The 26,350-nt window shown below is 44.2% G+C and overlaps 1 protein-coding gene across 5 annotated transcripts in view; it reads left to right on the forward strand.

Moving 5' to 3' along the window:
* The window catches only part of DHX35 (DEAH-box helicase 35), a 190,276-nt gene continuing 171,747 nt past the window's right edge, over window positions 7,822-26,350 (forward strand). For 4 of the 5 annotated variants that reach the window (XR_002340162.1, XR_002340163.1, XR_002340164.1 and 1 more), the window contains exons 1-3: window positions 7,822-7,951; window positions 13,992-14,125; window positions 20,952-21,044. Coding sequence is in view for 2 of the 5 variants with exons in the window: in XM_005672936.3 (XP_005672993.2) it covers window positions 7,912-7,951; window positions 13,992-14,125; window positions 20,952-21,044 (267 nt within the window). In the remaining 3 variants the exon portion in view is untranslated. The remainder of the gene's footprint in view (window positions 7,952-13,991; window positions 14,126-20,951; window positions 21,045-26,350) is intronic. The other variant, XM_001929022.6, reaches the window with a different exon arrangement.

A 26,350-nucleotide genomic window follows, 5' to 3' on the forward strand; every position in this document is an offset into this window, starting at 1 on the left:
ATGAATCTGAGCTGTAGCTGCAACCTATGTCACAGCTGCAGCAATGCTAGATCCTCAGGTACGCTACCTGTTGCTGTTGGATTCTTCGCCCACTGCATTGCAGCAGGAGCTCCACTAGCTCTAATTTGAATAAGGAACCTTCCCAGAAATGGCAGGTCTTTTCTCTAGCCTGTCTTTTTCAAAGAAAAAGCTTGAGCTGTTTAGACAGAGACCTGGGTTCTGTGCTTCTCTGCCAACGAAGGCCTCCGTGTGCATTCCTGGATTCACCCTATTAACCCTAGTGGCCCCATGGGCCTAATTTCATCAGATGGGTGTATTGACAATGATTTAGCAATCTGTTTTCTTGGAGTAGGGGCAAAAGAGGGCACTGACAATTATCCCAGATGCCTAGTCCCGTGGCAGGCAATGCAACTGGTTTCTACACCCTGCTAATCAGGATTGGAATGCCTGTGGAATCCTGTTTAGGTCTAGTCTCCTTCGTGGGGACAGACAAAAGGAAGAGAGTTTGGTGATGGCTCCCTCCTTGTCCTAATTTGACCGGAGCAAAAGAGATATGCGATGGGGGAGGGGTTTGCCTGCCCCCTAGACACGTGCTGATGCATCCGGATCCCGAGCACGCCTCCGGATTCCATGTGTGCCCCAGGACTCCCATACGGTCCTTACTTACCAGGTTATTTGCTGGCTTAGTGCCATGATTCGGGCTAGGAAGCAGACCAGACAACCGGCTCCTCTCTGGTTGTAAATAACTCTGGGCCAAGCCTCGAATAAACATGTTATTTGAAACTATTTACAGATTTAGATAATTTCCCACGTGCTACCTGTGACCCTTACCTCGGTGCAGTGATTAGACCGCTGTTGGTCCCAGTTTGCACGTGAAGAAACTGAAGCTCAGTTTAAGTAGCATATTCAAGGTCACGTGATCGGTAAATGGTGACAGAAGCATTTAAACACTGATTTTCAGATTCTAAGTTAAGTACTCTGTGATAAACTATTTTTCCACAGGGTGTATGGAGGCATCACAGGGTATGCCCTGAGAAATGGTGGTTAATGCAATGGTGAATTGAAAGCATTAAGACTTAGGCTCATCAACAAATGCAGGGACATTAGAAATTTCAACTCAATGCTTTCCATGGAGTTATTAATAGGCATTCATAAAAAAGCTTCTGTGTTCAGCCTGGGACATGATGGATCAATAAATTTGAATAGGATTCTTCTTTTTTTTTTTTTTTTTTTTGTCTTTTTGTCTTTTTTGCCTTTCCTAGGGCCGCTCCTGTGCCATATGGCGGTTCCCAGGCTAGGGGTCTAATTGGAGAGATAGCCCCTGGCCTACACCAGGGCCACAGCAACACTGGATCCGAGCCTCATCTGTGGCCTGCACCACAGCTCACGGCAAAGCCGGATCCTTAACCCACTGAGCAAGGCCAGGGACCGAACCCACAACTTCATGGTTTCTAGTCGGATTCGTTAACCACTGAGCCACAACGGGAACTCCTGAACAGGATTCTTTATTGCAAGACTGCTCAGACTTTTGAATGAAGTGATTATCACCGTAACTCTCTCAGAGGGGGCAGGTATATGGCCTATCACAAACTTACTCAACTACAGAGTCCTCTTTTTGTGAAATAAGACGCAAAACCATTATTCCCTGAACGTGTTGCCAGTAATTAGTAGTAAGAACAAGACGTATATGGAATCCTAAGAAAATGGCTTGGGCTCTCGGCATAAGCAAAACTTTTCTGGTGCCTGAGTGTGGAAAGAATGTCATTACAGGGCAGAGTTTCTCAAGGTGAGTCCCGAGGACCACCTGCAGTAGTCAGCCGGGGTCTTTGTTTAAAATGCTGACTTAGCAGAGTTCCTGTTGTGTTGCAGCAGAAACAAAACCGACTAGGACCCATGAGGTTGTGGGTTCGATCCCTGGCCTTGCTCAGTGGGTTAAGGATCCTGCGCTGACGTGAGCTGTGGTGTAGATCGAAGACACGCCTCGGATCTGGTGTTGCTGTGGTTCTGGGGTAGGGCGGCAGCTGCAGCTCTGATTCGCCCCCTAGCCTGGGAACCTCCATATGCCACGGGTGTGGCCATAAAAATCAATAAAATAAAATAAAATAAAATGTTAATGTATTGGCCCCACTTCCAGGGAAGGGGAGAGTGACTATTCCAGAGTATTTGGTTCAAATATGTGTTACCCTTCCCTGGGAGAGCATTCTATTTCCTTATCTGTTTAATGTCAGACTTGGTCATTACAGGCTGGCTATAAATATTTCTCTCTCTATACACACACACACACACACACACACACACACACACATATACTAAAAGATTAAAAACGTAACTATAATATCTTGACCATACCTAGACAACTTTGATAAAAACGCCTTTTAATATCATCAACTAGTCAGTGTCCAGACACGGCCATCCCATTTCCTCCCTGATGATTTGTTTGAAGTAGCCATACAATTTCCAGATCAACCCCATTAAATGGTAGGGTCGACATTGTCTGAAAAAACTGAAGGGGTCACCTGAAGAGATGGCCACCCCATGTCTGCAGGCAGTTGGGTCGGGGAATATTGATCTTTACGTGGGAAACGTAGAGCCACTAACAAGAAAACCTAAGATGTAAGGTCACTGAAGTGAAAAGTTACATGAAAGAAACCTGAGGGTGGGGATACAAAGAGGAGTCGGGAGGGAGGCTCTCTGCATGCCACCGTGACCAGCACGCTTACTTCGGGCAGGCCACACACTTTAAGCTTCTCAATAGCCAAGGCAGAAAGAAAAACCTGGTCAGGGAGTTCCCACTGTGGCACAGCAGAAAAGAATCTGACTGGGAACCATGAGATTAAGGGTTCGGTCTCTGGCCTCACTCAGTGGGTTAAGAATCTGGTGTCGTGAGCTGTGGTGTGGGTCACAGATGCGGCTCGGATCCTGCGTTACTGTGGCTGTGGTGTAGGCCAGCAGCTGTAGCTCTGATTAGATCCCTAGCCCGGGAACCTCCATATGCCACGGGCTGGGCCCTAAAAAGCAAGAAAAAAAAAAAAAAAAAAAACCCACCAAAAAACCAAAAAAAAAATTTGGTCAGATCCACCATTCTAATATCCATAAGATTAAAGCAAGTCCAGGTATAAAAAGAACAATTCTTGGTACTAAGCTCAGGTAAGAATTTCTCGCAAGGATCCTCTTATAGAAGCGATACTATGACGTGTTCTGGTAATAGACAAAATGACAGGAGGTCCCAAGGTGGTGCAGTGGGTTAGGGATCCAGCTTTGCTGCAGCTGTGGCTTAGGTCACAGCTGCGGCTCAGATTCGATCCCTGGCCCTGGGACTTCCATATGCTTTGGGAGCTGCCAAACAATATAAGTACATAAATAAGTAAACAAATACAATGACAGATGTTCTGGCGTGTGCCCAGACCCTGGACTCCCCAAGGGCAGTTGTCTAAAGCTGTAAATGAGTTGGAGGTATTCAGATGTGTTCCATAAGCCTGGAATATGTACCTTACAATGAATATGTTCATATAAGCGTGGTTTCTCAAGGCTCACTGGTGCCACACACCTGGAAATAGACCCCAGTTTGCCTGGCAGAGGTCCGGTTTATGCCAGTGTACTCCCCCCTTTCATGCTCTGAAGTGTCCCAGTTGGAACAATAAAGCATACAGTCATTCTATCTAGAAAGCACCCAGCTGACCTAAGGCGGCCCTCCCCCGAGCTGGTCCAGTCCTTAGATACCCAGGCTGCCGTGATAGACCCCTGGAAGCTAGCTGAGTTCTTCCTAGTGGACCTCTCCACATCTCTGTACCCAAATCCTTGGAGCAAGTAAACACTTTTGCTTATGCTGATACCCGTGTAACCCTGATCATCTGTATGCAGCTGAACAAACCAGACAGGTTTATGTACGTTACAAGTTGCAGAGGGCTACACCTTAGACTCAGTGGAAAATCCCACTGCAGTACAATTAAGGAAAGGCAATTCTGCAAAGGACTACCTCTTTTCAGGTTGTGGGGATAGCTCTCTCTGATCTGGCTTCATGGAGGAGACCCAAGGGCAATTAAGATTCTTCTTAAGAAGCCCAGAGTTCTAGCACATGAATACCTGAGTCATGTCATGGCTATCTTATTATTATTATTATTTTTTTTTTTTTGCCTTTTCTAGGGCCGCTTCAGTGGCACATGGAGATTCCCAGGCTAGGGGTCTAATCAGAGCTGTTGCTGCCGGCCTCCTCCACAGACACAGCAACATGGGATCCAAGCCACGTCTGCAACCTATACCACAGCTCACAGCAACGCTGGATCCCTAACCCACTGAGCAAGGGCAGGGATGGAACCCGCAACCTCATGGTTCCTAGTCAGATTCGTTAACCACTGAGCCACAACGGGAACTCCTATCTTATCATTTTTGCTTCATTCATTCCACCTCTGATAACCTCACTCAGAAACCCCTCTGAGGAATCATTCTGTTTCTCTCAGGTCAGGTGGTTCTGGTGAGGCTGACCACACCTAACTTGGGGTGGAGTCCATGACCCAGGTTTAAGCCAGTCAGTGTGCCATAATTCCTGGCCCTAGTGATTAATTCAGAGATGGACATGTGGCCAGCCAGATACTCTTGCTAGGAATTTTTGGAAAGAGGCTTGATGCTGAGAAGACGTGGTGGCTGAGCTGACGTTACCATGTGACAACTGGGTCAGCAGAAGGCAGAATGTTATGGTCTGAATCAAGCCCTGATTATGTCCTATGTGTCTGCAGCTTTGTCTCAAATTAGAACTCTTCTTGGACTTTTTAGATTACATGAGCCATTTTTGCTAAAGAGGGAATGTGTTGGGTTCTCTATTACTTATTCATAAAAGCCTTGGGAGTTCCCACTATGGCTCAGCAGGTTAAGAACCTGACTAGTATCCATGAGAATGTGGGTTCGATCCCTGGCCTTGCTCAGTGGGTTAAGGATCTGTCGTTGCTGTGAGCTGTGGCATAGGTCACAGACACAGCTCAGATCTGGCATTACAGTGGCTGTGGCATAGGCCAGCAGCTGCAGCTCTGATTTGGCCCCTAGCCTGGGAACTCCTATATGCCGCAGGTGTGGTCCTTAAAAACCAAAAAAAAATTTAAAAATAACAAATGACTTCACTGATACAAAAATGAAAACTCCTAAAGCCTATGCCTTCTAAAATAGCCAAGATGGTTGGACTGGAAATACTTCAAAGCAGGAAGTACCAGTTAACCACCAGAGAGAGAAAAACTTCTATATGTATCTATGGAACATTTTAAGGAATATCTTTGTGGAAAAATCTATTGTCATTTGGAAGTTGAAAAATGTACATCTAAGTATCAAAATGATAAAACTTTCATGGAATTGTTGGCAATAAACTAAATAAGTTCTGAATGCCGTCTCAAGAAATACTGGTTTTGGGGAGTTCTCTTGTGGCACAGGGGCCTAAGTATCCAGCATTGTCACTGCAGTGGCTCAGGTCGCTGCTGTGATGAGGGTTTGATCCCTGGCCCAGGAATCTCTCAAGGCCAAAAAAAAAAAAAGGTTTTACTTTTTAGAGTAGTTATTTTAGGCCATTCTTTCTGAAAATAGTTAATTAGGAAAGATAGCCATTGAGACTACCCCTCGTTTGTGGCAATAAAACCAATATCTAGGTTATTACTTAGGTGTTTTCTCTAATAGAACTCTTTGAAAATAGAACAACCCATTAGAGACAATGGGGCCCCAAGAAGGTTTTGAGGCAGATGAACTAATTCTCACCTAAGCTGAGCTCTAATGGGTTTAGATGGTCCATGTGGTTGAAAACCACTGACCTGGGAATTAGAAAGCCTGAATTCTAGTTTCAGTTCTGACACTAAATTTGCTCATTGACTGCTGTGCAGCACTGGTAACTATGTCTAGTCACTTATGATGGAGCATGATAATGTGAGAAAAAAGAATCTATACATATATGCGTAACTGGGTCGCCATGCTGTACAGCAGAAAATTGAGGAGTTCCCGTGGTGGCTCAGTGGTTAACGAATCCGACTAGGAACCATGAGGTTGCGGGTTCGATCCCTGGCCTTGCTCAGTGGGTTGATGATGCGGTGTTGCCTCGAGCTGTGGTGTAGGCTGCAGATGCGGCTTGGATCCCGCGTTGCTGTGGCTCTGGCATAGGCTGGCGGCTACAGCTCTGATTCGACCCCTAGCCTGGGAACCTCCATATGCCGTGGGAAGGGCCCAAGAAATGGCAAAAAGACAGAAAAAAAAAAAAAAAGATGGATGGAGAGTTCTAGGCAGAGATGATCATACACGGAAATATTTTCATTATTATGGAAATAAATCAAAGCAGATATTTGGAAAATAAGTGTACACATGTAAACTCTGACTCCTAACTGCCCCCCCCCCCGGGATTTGCCCCATTTGAGTTGAGAGATGATATTGACTGAATGCCTATGTCTTACACTGTTAGCACTTTATATATTATCTCAATACAAACTTTTTAAACCTCATTTTACAACTAAGATTAGATGACAACTAGGAGCTAGGAAATGGCAAAGTTAGGGTTCCAAATCAGGGAGTTCCTACCGTGGCTCAGTGATAATGAGCCAGACTCATATCCATGATGATGTGGGTTTGATCCCTGGCCTCCCTCAGTGGGTTAAGGATCTGGCATTGAACCGTGGCGCAGTCTGCAGATGTGGCTCGGATCTGGCATTGCTGTGGCTGTGGCATAGGCCAACAGCTGTAGTTGCAATTGGACCCCTAGCCTGTGAACTTATATGCTGCGGGTGAGGCCCTAAAAAGCAAAAAAACCGCCCACAAAAACAAACAAACAAACAAACCCAAATCATGTCTATTTGTCTCCAATTCCTTTGAACTTTCCATGAGTATGCCATTTCTCTCAAAGAATGCAGAATTTTCTTCACAGCTCTAATATGTATAGATTCGGAAGCCTCTCACTTCTTACTGATTAGTTGCCTACTTGTTAAACCTTTCTTCTATTTGAGCTTATTAGCTCTCTTTCGGACTGGTAGAATCTTTCCCAGCTGTTTGCCGGACTCATCTGTGCAGCTTATTGAAATGCAGGTTCCCAGACCATATCCCTGTAGATTCTGACTTTGAATTGGGGTTTACAATCTCTATTTTTTTTAACAAGCATTTAATCGTAAAGAGTAAAATTGGAGGAAATACCAGGCTAGTGCCCTAGCTTAACCGATCTACCCAATTCTAATTCTCTTATTTCAACCCATCCCCCTCTTCAGCATTACAATCAAGGCCTCTGAAGACTTCCAGTTGCCACTGTTCAAATTACTGATAATAAAAACTACTGTTCATCGAGCATTTATTCGTTTACTATCATTCCCGCTATACCCCACTCCCTCGCCCGCCGCAGAATCTCGGTGAAAGAAGAGACTGAAACTGCATTACCTGGGCGCACAGCAGGCGCCCAATATTTTCTGAACCAGCAAACTCATGAGGTAGTTACTATTATTACTTTCTAACTTGAAAATCTGGAGTAGACCAAAAGAAACAGTACAACTCTGACAGCTTGTAACTTTAATTTGGGACGCACTGCTCCTTTGCCCATCGTCTGCTGCTACGGGGGGAAATTCTCCTGCCCAGAGTCCCTTCCCAAAGCTCGCCCTCAGGCGGTATGCTACCTCCAAGAAGGCCATGCAACACCCCTAGAAATGCTACTTAGGACCCAGCCCCGCCACGCTTAAGAGGCGGAGAAACGCGCCCTTTTTCCTAATACCGCGGGGCGGGTCACATGGGCTCGGGGCGGTGCTGGAGCGTAGGTCACGTGACTCGGAGGGGGCGGTGGTCACGGGGGGCGTGGCCGTAACACCGCGGAACCTCCCGGGCCCGGGCTCCTCGCGGGCCACGCCCCCCGGCCCCTCCGGAGCTCGCGCGGGACTGAGGGGTGGAGCCTTCTTCGTGAACTTTCACCCCAGCATGGCTGCGCCCGTGGGACCGGTGAAGTTCTGGCGACCCGGTAAGGCCCTTGACTGAACGCTGGGCAGATGTGGAGGCCTGAATTTGGACCTGGCCCCTCGGCTGGCGTCCTGGGGTCTGCGGACTTGCTTGCAGGCCTGACCTCGGCGACGTGGCGGTTTGCCACCGCCGTCTCGGCGCTGGTGGGCCAGGTGGCTTAGGCGCCCACAGTGGTCGGAGTTGGCGGGGAGGGTTCAAGGATACGCGCCCAATTTGGGCAGGAACCCTCTGTGTGACCTCATTCCTGTCTCTCGGCCTCCCTGGGCCTCCTTTTTCTCACTCCTAATGCCTGTCTTGCCCAACTTGTGAGATGGGGAAACGCTAAAGCGCCCACGCGTGTCCTGTTACCGCCCTGGGGCTACGCTGGGGTGGGACAGGCAGTGCTGCTCAGGGTTTAGGAGTTCAGGTGATGAAATCAGACTGCCTGGTTCTAATTCTCAGCTTTGCTGTGGGTAGCAGAGTACCTTTGGGCAAGTCGTTTAGCGCTTCTTAACCTTAGCCTCCTCACCGGTGAAATGGGCAGGCTAGTAGCAACTAACTTGTGGGCTGGGATAACGAGCACGACGCGTTGTTTGATGTAGAGAAAGTGTTCATTGAAAGGGAAAGTACTCTGTTTTAGAGTAATTCTTGACCACTCCCTGTGTCTGGCAGAAGTGAATACCCTCCTTCATATTGGCTGCCACCCACGTCCCTTCTTGCAAGCTAACACCAATTTCAGCCACAAGATGCTTTGCTTGTTTTGTTTGAATTTACTCATTAATCAGGATTTTACTGAATATTTACACGCCAGATCCTACATCCCCTTCCATCAGATACTTGTGAAGAAAAGTTTCTTAACAGTTACCAGTTTTTTTTTTCCTACCACTTAACACCTCGCCAGTCTGGATCTGCAAAGTATATTGCAGCAAAAATGAAATAAGACAGAGAAGGTAATATAAGGGAAGCTTTTGAGCGGTTTTAGAGCGGCTCCCTAAAATTCTGACCGTGCATGTAGCTGATGCCAAAGATAAACCCAAGCAAGGGATGTGTTAATTCTTTTTGTAATCTGTAGTTTGTCACTGAACCACAATTTTACGATTCAGCATTTCAAGTCATCAGCCAATTACCTGTCCTGAGTTTTATTTGCAGCCAAAACTAAGGTCCCATTAGATAGTAAGATACTCTCAATTTTATCTCTTCAGGTCTTTAATAAGAGGTCAAAGTGTTAAGTACAATAAAGGCCCAAATGATGTATTGAAAATAGACCAGGATACTCTTTTGGTTAAAGAACTGAGATTAAGAGTTCTGTCCCCTCATTTAGTTCATTTGTTGAAGTTCTACACCTAACTTTGCTGTCAAGAGACAGATGTGGATGACCAGGACTCTGCTCTGCTCTCAAGATTTATATTCTCTCTCAGTTATAAAGTTGGGTATGCTTTTGAAGAGATTTTAAAATGAGGCAGAAGAGATGGTGGTAAGGAAGATGGGCGCTGCTAGGATCCTACTGTCGGGACTATCCTGACCACCACTTACTAACTTAGTGATTTGGGAAAAATCAGTTTCCCCATCTGCACATTGGACATAACACCTACCCAAGTGTTTGTTTTGAGGGTTAAATGAGAATATATGTCAAGCTCTCAGCACTCCGTGCATATTAACTATTAATTACATGGAAGTATAGAAGAGAGGGAAAGGCTGAATGTGTTGGTAAGAAATACCCCATCAAGATAGTGATATTTTTGAGGTCATTGTTGAAGCACAGATAATGGCTTTGTTCCCCTGTGAAGTGGGAGAATGGAGGGCTAGGCAAAGGCTGTAGCATGAACAATGGCAGAGTGGGATGGCCCCTCAGTGATGTCCAAAACACCAACATGATTGAGTAGCGTGGTGGTGTTTAGTGTTAGGGTATATTTTGGGGTGTGGCAGGAACGAAAGCTAGCAAGACAGGTAGGGGCCTCATTGTGAGACGTCTCTGTGCAAGTTAAAGAATTTGGATTTCATTGCATTTAAGCAGGGGATGCCAAGATGGGGTTTATTTTCAGAAGATAACTCCAGCAGTGGCGTGCAGAATGGTTGGGGGAGGAAGTTAGGGTCAGGGACACCCTTAAGAGAAAGAGCTACTAAAGTCGGTGGGAAATATTGAAAGCCTCAATTCTGGCAAGTCTGGGAAGGACCTTATTGGAGAGGCATGTGAGAGGCAGAGGTAGAGGAAGGTAATGTCAGTAATGACTCACATTTCTGGGTTTGGCGACTAGGTAAGTGGTTCTCAAATTTTGCCGTATAATTGAATCATTTGGGAAGCTGTTCAAACTCCTGCTGTTCAGTCATACTCCATGGCAATAAATCACAGAAGTCAGGAGGGGCTAGGAACTCGGCATCGTATTTTTTAAAGATCCCCAGGTGATTCAAGCATTCATCAAAGTTTGGGAACCACTGGTCTAAGTAAACTGTGTTGTCATTACCCGAGATGGGAATGGATTTAGTGCACACTTACTGGGCCCTTACACTGTACTAGTCACTTTCACGGATGTCATCTTACTAAGCAGTCACCATAACTCTGTGACGGAGGTATGGCTCTCGTTTTACAGATGAGGAAACTGAAGCTGAAGGTATGAAACTAGGATATGGGAAATACACACTGGAAGTCAGGGAAGTGATTGAGGCCGGGATGTGAGGCTAGAGGAACATATGCCATAGGCTGGGAGCCACAAGCTCAGGTGGCTACAGGGGCTTTGCAGACAGTTTAAGGGAAGCTACCGGGTGGAAGTAACATGGACTGGTGAGAGTGGTGGCAGAATGGAGTGTGCATGTGCTGATGGATGTGTACTGTGTGACTCGCGCTGGGGTGTGCGTAGGCTATCCAAACAGGAAGCTCTCCTTGGTCCCATTTAATTGTTGTTATGGGGGCTCAGATTTTTTTTTTTTAAACCCAGTATCCAGATTAGAATGGGAACTTTTTACATGTTTTTAACGAACTGTTTCAGACATTGTAATGATGGTGTGTTTGGGGACCTAGAGTAACTAGTTTATAATGTTTTTTTTTTTTTTTTTTTGTCTTTTTGTCTTTTCTAGGGCCGCACCCTCAGCATATAGAAGTCCAGGCTAGGGGTCTGATTGGAGCTGTTGCTGCTGGCCTACACCACAGCCGAAGCAACTCGGGATCCGAGCTGCCTGTGCAACCTACACCACAGCTCATGGCAGTGCCGGATCCTTAACCCACTGATCAAGGCCAGGGATCGAACCCGCAACCTCATGGTTCCTAGTTGGATTTGTTAACCACTGAACCATGACGAAACTCCACTAGTTTGTAATCTTGATACCAGTTTGTGATCTCTGCCTGAAGATCTTTGTATGAGCTGCCTGAGGTTTTTGTAGAAAAACTTTGACCTGATTTGCTAGTACAAGTGGATCAGAAGGGCCTGGGCATTTTCCTTCATTCTTGCAACAAGTATTTAGTGATAGATTTATATTTGGCCACATGCCTGGCAGATACTTTATAGCAATAGCTTAGAAGACTTTTGACTTACTGGAGTTCCTGTTGTGGTTCAGTGGGTTAAGAACCTGACTGGTGTCCATGAGGATGCAAATTTGATTCCTTGCCTCACTCAGTGGGTTAAGGATCTGCTGTTGCCATGAGCTGTGGTATAGGTCACAGATGTGAATTGGATCCAGCTTTACTGTGGCTGTGGTGTAGGCTAGTGGCTACAGCTCCAGTTCAGTCCCTGGCCTGGGAACCTCCACATGCCGCAGGTGTGGCCCTCAAAAGCCAAAAAAAAAGAACAGTGCTAGTCTTGACCCACTACATGAATTTCATAAGCCAAAACTGAAAAACTGGCTTAGAGAGAATGCCAGCTTTGGGGGTGGGGAGCGGGAAGGCTGTTCTCAGTTCTGTTTTATCGATGGAGAAAGGAAGGTCTTTGTGATTTGCAAGAATTACAAGCTTGTTACTCCCTTGAGCACTGAGAATGTTCCCAAGGGAAAAGCAAACCATAGGCAGCCGGAAGGGCTGTGGGGTGTCTCTCTAGTGGGGCAGCAGGCCTGGTTTGGCTGAATGGAGGCTTTTGGGAGCAGCTGTTCTTGTAAACGCTCTCGTAATGTCCTGAGGTGGACTTGGCTGTAGGTTAGAGATGGGAGGGCTGGGGCGCTTAGGGAGACACCTGGGTGGATTAAACCTTGGTGTGCGAATGAGCAAGAGACCTTGCAGGCGCAATGTTAGAATATTCTAGACACATTGTAAAGGCTTAAAATGTTTTGAAAAGGATGGAGTTTAGGGCAAAAATAGCTATAGTTTTCTTCAGTGAAGATTACAAAGAGTTAATAAGACATGAAACTTCCATCTGAGCACAGGCTTTATTCCAGGTCCTGTTCTTTTATCTTGTTGAGAGGAAGGTCAACATTTTGGCAAAAACAATACAGCAGTGCCCCACTTACCTGATTTTTTTGGCAATCTTAGACTTTTGGAACACAGCTGTGTTCCTAGAAACGAATGGAGAAAGGATCAGAGATCTATGGCAGTGATTCTAAATTTAGCTCTGGGGGGGGTCTGTGGGCCGCCAGCATTTTGTGGTCTGATACGTTACCTTCTGGTGGATTTTTTAGGAGATGGAGTTCGTAGCCTTATTAGATTGTTGGAGGGATCTGGGACCCCTCAAAAATGTAAGAATAAATCACTGGGCTAAATATTCTTATTGCGAAGTTTCTGTGTTCATAGAGCATCACAGATTCTGAGTTCCGAAAACCTGGGCGATGACAGTATTGGGTAATTACCTCCCTAGCACCCCTAACAGAGGGCTGTGGTCTTCTAGCGAGGCTTTCTATTGATTCACAAAGGCAGCATATCCCTCTGCTGAACAGCTCTGTTAGAGGTATCTTCCTTCTGTGGAGTTGAATTCTGAACCCTGTAGCAAGCATATAATTATTAATCTGAGCTCTGTGTTGAGCTACATAGACAATTTGGCGTGAAAAGTTACAGAGGCTGATCACAAAACTAGAACCCATATTTCTCCTAAGGCATTTTCCTTTTCAGGCTCAAAATTCATAGTACCTTGAACAGCTTTTCCTGGTGGACTCTGACTGCCCTATTCTTCACCATCCTCAGCCCTCGTCTGTCCTTGTTCTTACCAAGAAGCCACATGGGTATCTGGTGTTTAATCTGCTCAGCATAGTCGCTTCTTAGACCAGCACTTCTCACCCAGCCACACCACTTCGGTGATTCAGACAGGGGTGGCCATTTTTTTCCACCCTGCTCCAGGGCTGTGGCGGACTGGATCAGCTGGGCATTGGCCCTAAGCTGGGAGAAGAGCCGTCCCCACCTTTCACTTGGACCACACACACCGGGACTCCCGGGCCCCCTCACTGGGACTTTAATTTTCTCCATTACCACTTCATGCTCTAAGTTATGTTCTTTTGGGAGGAAGAATAAAAGAAACAAGCTGCACGGGTGTAGGGCCTGCATCTGTATTGTTCACTGCTGTATCTCTTGCATGTCCATCCTTGCCGGGTGAGTAAATGAGTGATTGGTGGAGGAACTGCGAGCCAGAGCTTTTGCCCTGGCAGCAGCTCCTGTAGCGAAGCCATCCTAAGGGAGTGAAAGGAGCTTGTTGAGAGGGGAAGAGAGAGAAGAAGAAAGGCCAGGCAGCATTTGATTTCCTGGTTCCTGTCGGCCCTGAGCCTTCCTGTCGGCCATCCTATCGTAGTGGGATTCATTGCTCACTTCAATGAAATGATTCCCACTGGGTTTCCACCACTTTTATTAAGAATTTGGTAATAATACCAGCATGGTGGCCAGAACTCAGTACATTGTCCTCTGTAATGTACGGGTGTGAGTGTCCAGTTTAGGGCCCAGTGGCACTGCCGTCTCCGTGGTTGACACTGCACTGAGGATTTTCTGGATTCTCAGAGGTACTTTTCTAGATGCTTTCCTGACGTGACAGTTTAATACCCCTTAGTGTTTGTGATAAAATGCATTGCTTCTGTTATATCTTCATCTCTGAATCTGTAGCTTTTGTACATTTTCCTATTTGTTATATCAGAGAATCTGAAAAAAGAAATTTCTGTTTCAGGTACAGAGGGACCGGGTGTCAGCATCTCTGAAGAGAGACAGAGTCTAGCTGAAAACTCTGCAACAACTGTTGTTTACAATCCTTATGCTGCCCTTTCTATAGAGCAGCAGAGGCAGAAGCTGCCCGTGTTCAAGGTACATTGAATAAGCATGTTCACTTGTCAGCCTGAAGCAGGCCCGTGATAGCTTTATACTTGGCACTGACTGAATAGTGTTCCCTTACTCTTTTTTCTTTATATAATGATTTTTATTTTTTTCACTATAGCTGGTTTATAGTGTTCTGTCAATTTTCTACTGTAAGCGTGGTGACCCAGTTACACATACAAGTATACAATCTTTTTTCTCACATTATCATGCTCCATCATAAGTGACTAGATATAGTTCCCAGTGCTACACAGCAGGATCTCATTGCCTATCCATTCCAAAGGCAATAGTCTTCGTCTGTTAACCCCAAGTTCCCTGTCCACCTGCTTCCTCCCCCACCCCCTTTGCAGCCACAAGTCTGTTCTCCAAGTCTATGATTTTCTTTTCTGTGGAAAGGTTCATTCGTGCTGTGTATTAGATTCCAGACATAAGTGATATCATGTGGGATTTGTCTTTCTTTTTCTGTGATGTCCTCTTACTGTTTTTTTTTTTTTTGTTGTTGTTGTTGGTTTGTTTTTTTGTCTTTTCTAGGGCTGCGCCTGTGGCATATGGAGGTTCCCAGGCTGGGGTCGAATCGGAGCTGCAGCTGCTGGCCTATGCCAGAGCCACAGCAATGCAGGATCCGAGCTGTGTCTGTGACCTACACCACAGCTCATGGCAATGCTGGATCCTTAACCCACTGAGAGAGGCCAGGGATCGAACCTGCAACCTTCATGGTTCCTAGTTGGATTCATTAACCACTGAGCCATGACGGGAACTCCTTTTTTTTTTTTTTTTTTTCCTTTTACTCTTAATGATTCTTTAGAACACAGCAAGCTCAGAGATTCCCTTATCTGAAGAGATCAACTCTTCAGAATATGTGTGTGTTAGTTAACCTTAAAAATCTGGAAAGTCCTTAAGATTTTTTTTTTTTTTTTTTTTTTTTTTTTTTTTTTAGCTATTTCTTGGGCCGCTCCTGCAGCATATGGAGGTTCCCAGGCTAGGGGTCGAATCAGAGCTGTAGCCACTGGCCTACGCCAGAGCCACAGCAACGCGGGATCCGAGCCGCATCTGCAACCTACACCACAACTCACGGCAACGCCGGATCGTTAACCCACTGAGCAAGGGCAGGGATCAAACCTGCAACTTCATGGTTCTTAGTCGGATTCGTTAACCACTGCGCCACGACGGGAACTCCCAAGATTATTTATTTATTTTTTTTAGTTAGATCTTGCATATTGGAAAAGCTGAGAGAAATGGAATGACATTCTTTTTTTTCCCTCTCTATGCTTTCAATAATGGACAAGTTCAAACATACAGAAAAGTAGAGAAAAAAGCACAATGAACTTTAATGCATCCATCTTCATCAAATTACCAACATCTGGCTAATTTTATTTTTCTTTTTAAAGGCGTATTTCTTTACACAAGATTAATTAGAAATATGAGGTTGTTTCTGTTGAAGAGGTTAACTCCCTCTGGGATAGTAGTGAGATTTTGGGGTGGTTATTACATACTGTGCACATATCCAGACACTCGATTTTATTAGTCTCATGAAATGGACATACACACTCATCTCACAGGAGACCAAAGCATAAACTAGAAATTCAGGCTGTGTTTGTTTACAGTGAGCTGTGGTTCTCCAGTACAGGCAGACACAAGTCCAGGACACACTCTTTCTTTCTCTCGCTCTCTTTTTTTTTTTTTTTGGTCTTTTTAGGGCCGCACCCGAAGCATATGGAGGTTCCCAGGCTAGGGATCCAATCAGAGCTGTAGCTGCCAGCCTATGCCACAGTCACAGCAACACCAGATCTGAGCTGTGTCTGCGACCTACACCACAGCTCGCTGCAGTGTCGGATCTTTAACCCACTGAGCAAGGCCAGGGATTGAACCTGCATCCTCATGGATGGTAGTCAGATTCGTTTCTGCTGAGCCACAACGGGAACTCCCTGTGAACACACTTTCTCCCTCTTGCCAAGTTCACGTGGGAAGCCACATTGTGGTTAGGAAGTGGGCTCAGAGCCTAAGGTAATAACAGTTGAAGGCTATTTATTTCCTGTATTTCCTGTAGCCCCTAATGAAGGGTGGCGATATCTCCCTGCCTCGGATGATGCCTCTGGAATGACCTGAGAAGGTGTGGCCACCATCACCCTCATCTCTCTCTCTTTCTCCTGGACGGTGTTGGTTGAAAGCTGCCCCGTTCTTATACTTAGGGAGTTTCTTTGTCTAGACTGTGCTGATGATTCCTCCTCTGTGAATAGGTTCTTTCTCCAAATGGATATGAAATGGCTGCCTCTGAATTTAGCTAAGTCACCTCGATTAGACTTTTATTTTTCATTATTATTTTTTTTAATTTTCCCACTGTATAGAAGGGGGTCAGGTTATCCTTACATGTATACATTACAATTACATTTTTCTTCTGTTGCAACATGAGTATCTAGACAAAGTTCTCAATGCTATTCAGCAGGATCTCCTTGTAAATCTATTCTAAGTTGTGTCTGATAAGCCCAAGCTCCCGATCCCTCCCACTCCCTCCCCCTCCCATCAGGCAGCCACAAGTCTCTTCTCCAAGTCCATGCTTTTCTTTTCTGAGGAGATGTTCATTTGTGCTGGATATTAGATTCCAGTTATAAGTGATATCATATGGTATTTGTCTTTGTCTTTCTGGCTCATTTCACTCAGTATGAGAGTCTCTAGTTCCATCCATGTTGCTGCAAATGGCATTATGTCATTCTTTTTTATGGCTGAGTAGTATTCCATTATGTATATATACCACCTCTTCCGAATCCAATCATCTGTCGATGGACATTTGGGTTGTTTCCATGTCCTGGCTATTGTGAATAGTGCTGCAATGAACATGTGGGTGCACGTGTCTCTTTTAAGTAGCGTTTTGTCCGGATAGATGCCCAAGAGTGGGATTGCGGGGTCATATGGAAGTTCTATGTATAGATTTCTAAGGTATCTCCAAACTGTTCTCCATAATGGCTGTACCAGTTAAATTCCCACCAACAGTGCAGGAGGGTTCCCTTTTCTCCACGGCCCCTCCAGCACTTGTTATTTGTGGATTTATTAATGATGGCTATTGTGACTGGTGTGAGGTGATATCTCATGGTAGTTTTGATTTGCATTTCTCTTATAATCAGCGATGTTGAGCATTTTTTCATGTGTTTGTTGGCCATCTGTATATCTTCTTTGGAGAAATGTCTATTCAGGTCTTTTGCCCATTTTTCCATTGATTGGTTGGTTTTTTTGCTGTTGGGTTGTATAAGTTGTTTATATATTCTAGAGATTAAGCCCTTGTCAGTTGCATCATTTGAAACTATTTTCTCCCATTCTGTAAGTTGTCTTTTTGTTTTCTTTTGGGTTTCCTTTGCTGTGCAAAATCGATTAGACTTTTATGTGGCCCCATGTAGTCACTCATGTATTGACAGTCTCTGAGTTTCTTCTGCAGGTGGTTAACCTCATCCACTATGTGTGACTGTAAACCAGTTTGACTGTTGGGAGATACGATTAGGTTCCTCAATGAGGGACACTGAGTTTTGATGAAGTGTCTGAACTCTGAAGCTAGACCTCAGGGTTCAAACCCAGGCTTCATTATTTGTGTGCTGCGTGACCTTGCTTCACCGTCTGAGCTTCTGTTTCCTTATCTATAATGTGGGAATAATGGTACCTCTCTCTAAGGATTGATATGAGGACCAGATGAGATAATCCACATAGAGCATTTAGCAAGATAGCTGATGTGTAATAAGTGTTCAAGTACAAGGATAATTGTTGTTTACTTAGTATTTGCTTTTCTTGACTCTTCTTCATCTGCCAACTGTGTATGTAAAATAAAATAAAATAACAGACGAAAAAGGAAAGTAAGCAAGAAGGTAGCATATTGATGAAGTTAGCATGGTAAGAAGAGGGAGAGCAGTTATTGATAAAATCAAAGCAGGAGTTCTTGTTGTGACTCAGCGGTAATGAACTCAACTAGTATCCATGAGGTTGTGGATTCGATCCCTGGCCTTGCTCAGTGGGTTAAGGATCTGGCCTTGCCATGAGCTGTGATGTAGGTTGTAGACGTGCCTCGGATCCGGTGTTGCTGTGGTTGTGCTGAAGGCCGGCAGCTGCAGCTCTGATTCGACCCCTAGCCTGGGAACTTCCATGTGTTGCAGGTGTGGCCCTAAAAAAGACCAAAAGAAAAAGGAAATTAAAGCAGAGTTTAAACATAGTTGTGATCTCATAAGACATTAAAAATAGATCTAGGAGATGAAAAGGGTAAAAAGTTACCCATTCACCACTCCCTCCCCCATTAAAAGTAAAAGTAGCTTTAAAATAGAAGTAGAAACTAAGCAGTAATAGGTCTGAGGCTCACTCCCTTTCCCTAACGCATTTCGAAGCGGCCTTCCCCGTGGCTGCCTCCACAGTCTGGTGTTCCCTTTGGGCCCTGGAGATTGCTGTGCAGAGTTGTCCTCTTACTCCCTTAAACTCAACCTCACTGAAGCTCAGTCTCTCCTCTGCACCAGCTCTCCTTGAGTTCCCCATTGGTGGCGCCATCATTCTCCCCATCTCCCAACTGGAAATCTTTTCATCACCTCTCTCTTGAATATCCCACATTGGACTCTCTGTTTGCAGTGCTTTGTATTTAGCACATGAAGTATCAGTTCCTGCCTTCAGTTTCTTCATGCTTGGGTCCGTCTTCTAAAATATTGCCCTATTTTCTCAAAATACTTACAGCATATACTGCCTTCTAGGTGAGGTCTAGACTCTGGCTCTACATTCAAGTCTTTTACAGTGAGGAGTTCCCGTCATGGCGCAGTGATTAACTAATCCGACTAGGAACCATGAAGTTGCGGGTTCGGTCCTTGGCCTTGCTCAGTGAGTTAAGGATCCAGTGTTGCCATGAGCTGTGGCGTAGGTCCCAGACGCGGCTCGGATCTGGCATTGCTGTGGCTGTGGTGTAGGCCGGTGGCTACAGCTCCGATTTGACCCCTAGCCTGGGAACCTCCATAAGCTGCAGGAGCGGCTCTTGAAAAGGCAAAAAGACAAAAAAAAAAAAAAAAAAAAAAAAAAAAGTCTTTCACAGTGAAACCCTAATTACACCTCTTGTAACTCATTTCCAAAACAAAACCTGGAGCCTTTTATGGGCTTTTTCTGGCATCCCTTGAATAGAGTTTGCATAGTTTGCTTATTTCCATCTTCTTTCCTTTAATTATGTTATTTCCCTTTCCTGGAATGCCCTGTGTGTCTCTATCTGTATTCAAATTGTCTTTCAGGTTTTCCTTGACCATCCATCCATCCATCCATCCATCCATCCATCCATCCATCCACAGAATAGCAGCAGAGAAGCCAAACTTTCCCCTACCCCTTACTCAAAGGAAAGAAAGCAAAGTCCAAGTAGTCACCAAGGAGGCATCTGTATGAGCCATTAGATCACCTACAACAGGATCTCCTTTGGGTTTTTGCAGAAATGCAGATTCCTGGGCTTCACCCTGGCCTTTCTGAATCAGAAACCCTGAGGGAAGAGCTAGGAATCTTCATTTTTAACAAATATCCTGAAAGATTTTTACATTAAGTTTTGAGAACTACATATTTAGACCCCAAATAATGCTAAATTCAAAACCTCAAATAGCCAACACCTTACTGAGTCAGTAAGGCTGCATGGTGCTCTCCTAACCTTCACCAAATACCTCGTTGGTGTAGAGTCAGATGAGCTGAGCAGTGATCAGAGTGGGAAACTTTGACAGGTTTTTACTTCGTTCCAAACCAGGAATTGATGGACTACTTTCATGCTCTCCAGACCATTGGGTGTGTCTGTATTCAGATGTGGGTGCAGATACATTCTGAAGCGAAGTACATAGGATGCTGCAGTCATCTGACTTTCCAGTGGTCAAACAGTGCTCCTGTTCGTACTGAATGAGTAAAGGAAGGCCCAGTTGAAATACAGATGTAACCTATGGGTGTTTTATTGTGAACTTGGCTTTAGAGGTAGAGGTGAAAGCATATTCTTTTTTTGTTTTCACAAGTTAATAAATGCAAAAAATTTAAATTAGGCAATACATGCATGTTGTACAAAACTCAAAGGTCTCCTTCACCTTCCTGCTTGCCAGCCACTTCTGCTCCGTGGAGACAGTACAGTCACCAGTTTCTTGTTTTGTTTTTCCCAAAGTAGCTTATACATAAGGAAGCACATATGTATTTACGCTTTCTGTAATAAAACAAATAGTGGTATATTTGCTGTCTTTACTTTTTTACCATAGCAGACTTCATTGACCATTCTCCATCAGTACAGTGGGCACTTGCTCTTTTTAACAACTGCGTGTTATTCCATTATTGGAGTGTTTCATAACCATTTAACCACTCCTCTGTTGATGGACATTTAGGGTGTTTGAATTTTTGCTCTTATAATACTGCAGTAGGATCTTTGTTCACTTGTATTAGTATGTCTGTGGTGTACCTTTTTTTTTTTTTTTTTTTGATCAAGCCATTTTATTTAGGGGCTAAGAGGGCTGGTGGTTGAAGGGCTGAGAGGACAGTGAGATCTGCTGTCCTCTTCCTGGCTGGGATCTCCCTAGCTTCATCATCGCCCAGAGATGTAGTATCACTTCTTATAAGTGGAAATCTTGAGTCAAAGGGTATGTGCATTATATATATTTGATAAGTTGTACTCATTTGCAGTCGTATCATCTTATGCCAACGGTACCTGAGATATATTTTGATATATAATAGAAATATATTTTGATAGTTCTTTTTTAAAATTGACTTTCCTTTGGGAAACAGCTCATTTCATAATGTTTAAATATCTTTTTGTTTTGAGAACATTTATGATGATTTACAATGTTTGGTTACGTTTTTTCAGCTTAGGAATCATATATTATACTTGATAGAAAACTATCAGACAGTGGTGATTGTTGGAGAAACAGGATGTGGAAAGAGCACGCAGATTCCACAAGTGAGTATACATTTAACTGTGTCTTTGTGCTTATATTTGATTGAAAGGATTACATAAGTTGAGACCTCTTTACTATTTTTTGCATTTTTAAGATCTCCTGGTAGTTCCCATCATGGTGCATTGGAAATGAATCCGACTAGGAACCATGAGGTTGCAGGTTCGTTCCCCTGCAGCTCGGATCTGGTGTTGCTGTGGCCCTGGCGTAGGCCAGCAGCAACAGCTCCAATTAGATCTCTGGCCTGGGAACCTTCATATGCTGCGGGTGCAGTCCAAAAAAGACAAAAAAAAAAAAAAAAAAAAAAAAAAAAAAGAAAAAGATCTCTTTTCAGAGAAGAATTATTCAACCCAGCTAGATGTTTTGTTATGAAACTTTTGAGGCATATGATTTCTTTGATTAGCATTGAAGTAACAGTCATCCTCAATTTGTTATAATTCCAAAATAATAATAGAATAACCATACTCCGAAAGGAACCATGGGGACTCATTTGAGGTGCAGTGCATAGTTTTCGTCCTCAAGTAATTGCATTTGGCAAGGCAGGGTAAGATGAATGCTGTTGTAGTTGTGGGTAAAAATTGACTATTAAAGAATTATGCAGTGCTATGGGAGAACCCTTTCTTAAAGGGCGGAATCCTACCTGGTGTGGGTAGAAGTGGAAGGGAAGGGTCAGGAAGGCCTTGTAAAAGAAATGATGTTTGAAATAGACCTTGAAAAAATAAATAGAAAAGACAAAGAAATAGACCTTGACCAATCCGTGGGAGCTGGCTGGGCAGATGTTCTCATCCAGTGAATGTCATGGTTAGAGGTATCGAGGTGGGGAAGTGTTTGCGGCTCAACAGAGTGGACAGATAAGATCAAGAGTGGAAGATAGGGTGACGTCAAAGTGTGACTTAAGAGCCTTGACCTGGAGGGAGAACATATGTACAGGTGGGCTAAGACCCTAGCACATCACTTGCTTCTTACAGAGAGACACAGAGACAAGTCAGATTGCTGAGAAATTATCAGTTAGAGGAGTTCCCGTCGTGGCGCAGTGGTTAACGAATCCGACTAGGAACCATGAGGTTGCGGGTTCGGTCCCTGCCCTTGCTCAGTGGGTCAACGATCCGGCGTTGCCGTGAGCTGTGGTGTAGGTTGCAGATGCGGCTCGGATCCCACGTTGCTGTGGCTCTGGCGTAGGCCAGTGGCTACAGCTCTGATTCAACCCCTAGCCTGGGAACCTCCATATGCCGCGGGAGCGGCCCAAGAAATAGCAACAACAACAACAACAAAAAGGCAAAAAGACAAAAAAAAAAAAAAAAAAAGAAATTATCAGTTAGAGAGTAATATCAATAACAGTAGTAAATCAAGTAGCAGTAAATAATAATTGTAGTAAGTGCTACATAAATGATCACTTTACATGTATTAGTCTATTTAGTCCTCAGTGACCTTGTGAGGTACGAACTATGGTTATCTTCATTTTACAGATGAGAACATTGTAGAGAGCAGTGAACTGGGGGAATATACAACAGAGGTAGAAGGCCACGTGAAATTAGGTAATTTTAGTTTGTTTTGGAATTAGTCAGAATGGTTATTTAGTCAGCTTAGAATGAACTGGGGGAATATACAACAGAGGTAGAAGGCCACGTGAAATTAGGTAATTTTAGTTTGTTTTGGAATTAGTCAGAATGGTTATTTAGTCAGCTTAGAATGAACTATGTTATGGTAGCAAAGAACCTGAAAATCTCCGAGGCTTAAAAAGCACAAAGGTTTCTTTCTTCCTCATATTATGTGGTCTTCTTGGGTTGGTGACCCAGCTCCACGTGATCTCTGGGCCTAGGATGCTGGCACAGCTCCTTTCTGGGACTTGTGGATCTTGTAGCAGATGACAGAATCATGAGCTGGCGCTTCAGACTTCTGACTGGAAGTGACACTTTTCACATTCATTGGTCAAAGCAAAGTACGTGGCCAGGCCTGGTAGCAATAGGAGGCAGTGCATATAGTCCTCCCACAGGGATGGGTAGCAGGTATTTGGATTGATAATATAATATGGCACAGGATCTGGTCATTTCCTCCAGCAAGGCTTAGCCTCCAGGGAGCAGAGAGCACCTGCTGAGCAGCTAAGTCCAGGGAAAGAGTGTTCTGAAGAGGAGAGAGGCATAGGGTCTAAGGATCCAGCCTGGGCAGCCTGGCAGAAGACACAGCTAGTTTTTTTGTTTTTTTGTGTGTGTTTTTTTGTTTTGTTTTTTGTTTTTGCTTTTCTAGGGCCGCACCTGCGGCATATGGAGGTTCCCAGGCTAGGGGTCAAATCGGAGCTGTTGCTGCCAGCCTATGCCACAGTCACAGCAACACCAGATCTGAACTGTGTCTGCGACCTACACCACAGCTCGCTGCAGTGTCGGATCTTTAACCCACTGAGTGAGGCCAGGGATCAAACCCACAACCTCATGGTTCCTAGTCGGATTTGTTTCTGCTGTGCCATGACAGGAACTCCCATTTGTTTTTTTAATTTTAAGTCTTATTTTAGCATTTTTAATTTGGGGGGGAAATTTAATAGATTCAAATGGTTTAACATTCTGAAGACATGAAAGGATTAAAAAAAAAAAAGATCTCCCTTTTGCCCTATATTCTGATACCTACTTCCTTTAGGCAGATGTGATTGATGTCACAAATTTCTTGGATAGAGATTTTTAAAATTGGTTTTTCAGAGAAATGTGTGTGCATATGTGTGTGTGTATGTGTATACACACACATATATTTCTCCTCTTAAAAATACAAATGTAGTATCTGTACGTGCTTTAGGCACCTCGTTTGTTTGGTTTTTTTCTACTTAATGTTTCATTCTCTTTTTGGTTGCATAGATTCCACATAATTTATTTTTCTGTTCCCAGTTGATAGACGTTTAGGTTGTTCCCAGTCTTGTGTTATCCCAGTGTTGCAGTGAGTCAGTTGGCATGTATCTCAGTGTGCACACAGTCTTGTGTTACCCCAGTGTTGCAGTGAGTCAGTTGGCATGTATCTCAGTGCGCACACATATACCAGTCTCCTTTTAGAATAAGTATCGTAGTTATGGAGTTGCTTGGTGAGGGGGCATATGCGTTTGAATTTATTTTTAAGGAATTGTATTTTTTAAAAAAACATTCTTTCAACAGGCAATACATTCATGGTACAAAATGCAAAAAGCACAAAGAAATACAGGGTAAAAAATGAATATCCTAAGCTTTGCTGGTGAAAATGACTGGATGATTTTGATTGTTATTGGCCCAAATACCTGCTCCCCCTCCTGTGGAAGGATTATTTCTCATTTTCCTTACCACGCAGGTCCACATCTCAGAGACCTGTCACACTTTGCAACTTCCGTGGTGGTAAGTGTGAGTTCTGGCCTAGGAAAACTGGAAAGGCTGAGGAACTGAAGGTCAAGAATATGACCAGCAAGGATATGAGCAGGTTTTTGTCAATAGACTGTTTTGGTAGATTTAAATAATATCTTTCCTTGGAAAAGTATAGCATGTCCTAGCACCAAACACCAGTTTTGAAATTTCACAAATTTAGATGTTCCCATTGTGGCTCAGCAGAAATGAATTGACTAGTATCCATGAGGATGTGGGTTCAGTCCGTGGCCTTGCTCAGTGGGTTAAGGATCCATTGTTTCCGTAGGCTCACTGTAGGTTGCAGATGAGGCTCGGATCTGGCGTTGCTGTGGCTGTGGTGTAGGTTGGCAACTGCAGCTCTGATTTAACCTCTAGCCTGGGAACTTCCATATGCTGCAGCTATGGCCTTAAAAAAAAAAAATATTCATAAAGTAGATAGAGCCTAGATTCTGTTTTTTCTTAGACCTCTGTCAAAACAATGGACTGCAAATCCAAGCTCTTCACTACAATATTTTTTTTTTTTTGTCTTTTGTCCTTTTTAGGGCTTCACCTGTGGCATATGGAGGTTCCCAGTCTAGGGGTCTAATCAGAGCTGTTGCCGCCGCCCTACGCCAGAGCCATGGCAATGCCAGATCCGAGCCGAGTCTGCGACCTATACCACAGCTCATGGCACCACTGGATCCTTAGCCCACTGAGCTAGGCCAGGGATCAAACCCACAACCTCATGGTTCCTAGTCGGATTTGTTTCTGCTGAGCCACGATGGGAACTCCTACAATTTTTACTAATATTTTTTTCTATGGAGTTCCCACTTTTTAATAAGAAGACCCAATTTGGTGACCCTTGAAAAGAGTGGAGAGAACTGAGCTGGAGTCCAGGGGTTTCCCTTTGTGACATCCATTGCCTCTTGATGTCAGTGCTATACCTGCTTTTGCAACATCTTTAAATTTCCACCTCTCAGCAGCCATGAGTAGGCAGAAGTCTGAATCTCAGGTGTCTTGAGAGGTAGCTTCATGGATAGATCTTTGATTATGGAAATTTTTTTCTCTCTCTGAACACTGCTAGTAAAAGATTGACTATGAGTATGTGTGTTTTATTTGGTAGAACTTGTAGAACTGTGTCCTGGTTATGTGATTTTGGTTTGCTGAACTTGAAACCCGGCTCTTGGATTTTTATCCGTGTCCTTGGACAAGTCATATGACCTCTTTGTTTCGTCATCTCTAAATTGTGGGTGATGCTCTTAACTTTGGCACTGAATTTGTTGTGAGGATTAGACAGGATTATGCATGTTAGACAAGTTCCTGGGACTTAGTAATGTACTTGGTGAATGGTAGCCATTATTCTTGTAGTTCTTTTTCTGCATTTGTGTTGATTGGGGTGGTTAGTAATATTTTGTCTATGTATTCAGTGCAAGAGAGAGAAACTTGACAGTTTTTATAGCAAAAAATATACATTATCTAAATGACTCTGTTCCTTACAGTCGTTTTTTAAAGTTGTTATTTTTAGCCAATTTTATACTAACAAATAAGTTGCAAAAACAAGGAGTTCCCGTCGTGGCACAGTGGTTAACGAATCCAACTAAGAACCATGAGGTTGCAGGTTCGATCCCTGGCCTTGCTCAGTGGGTTAAGGATCTGGCATAGCCATGAGCTGTGGTGTAGGTTGCAGACACGGCTCGGATCCATTGTTGCTGTGGCCCTGGTGTAGGCCAGGGGCTACGGCTCCGATTCGACCCCTAGCCTGGGAACCTCCGTGTGCTGCGGGAGTGGCCCTAGAAAAGGCAAAAAGACAAAAAAAAGAAAAAAAAATACAGAATTCCCTTAGACCTTTTACACCACTTGCCCTACTACAATAATCAAAAGCAGGACATTAACAATTCTAGTAACTAGACTTCAGATCTTATTTTTATCTCATTAGTTTTCCCATCAGGGTTCTTTAAGTTCCAGGGTCCTGCATTGATTTA

The sequence above is a fragment of the Sus scrofa genome, chromosome 17 (assembly GCF_000003025.6).
Source record: "Sus scrofa isolate TJ Tabasco breed Duroc chromosome 17, Sscrofa11.1, whole genome shotgun sequence".
NCBI classification, from domain to species: Eukaryota; Metazoa; Chordata; class Mammalia; order Artiodactyla; family Suidae; genus Sus; species Sus scrofa.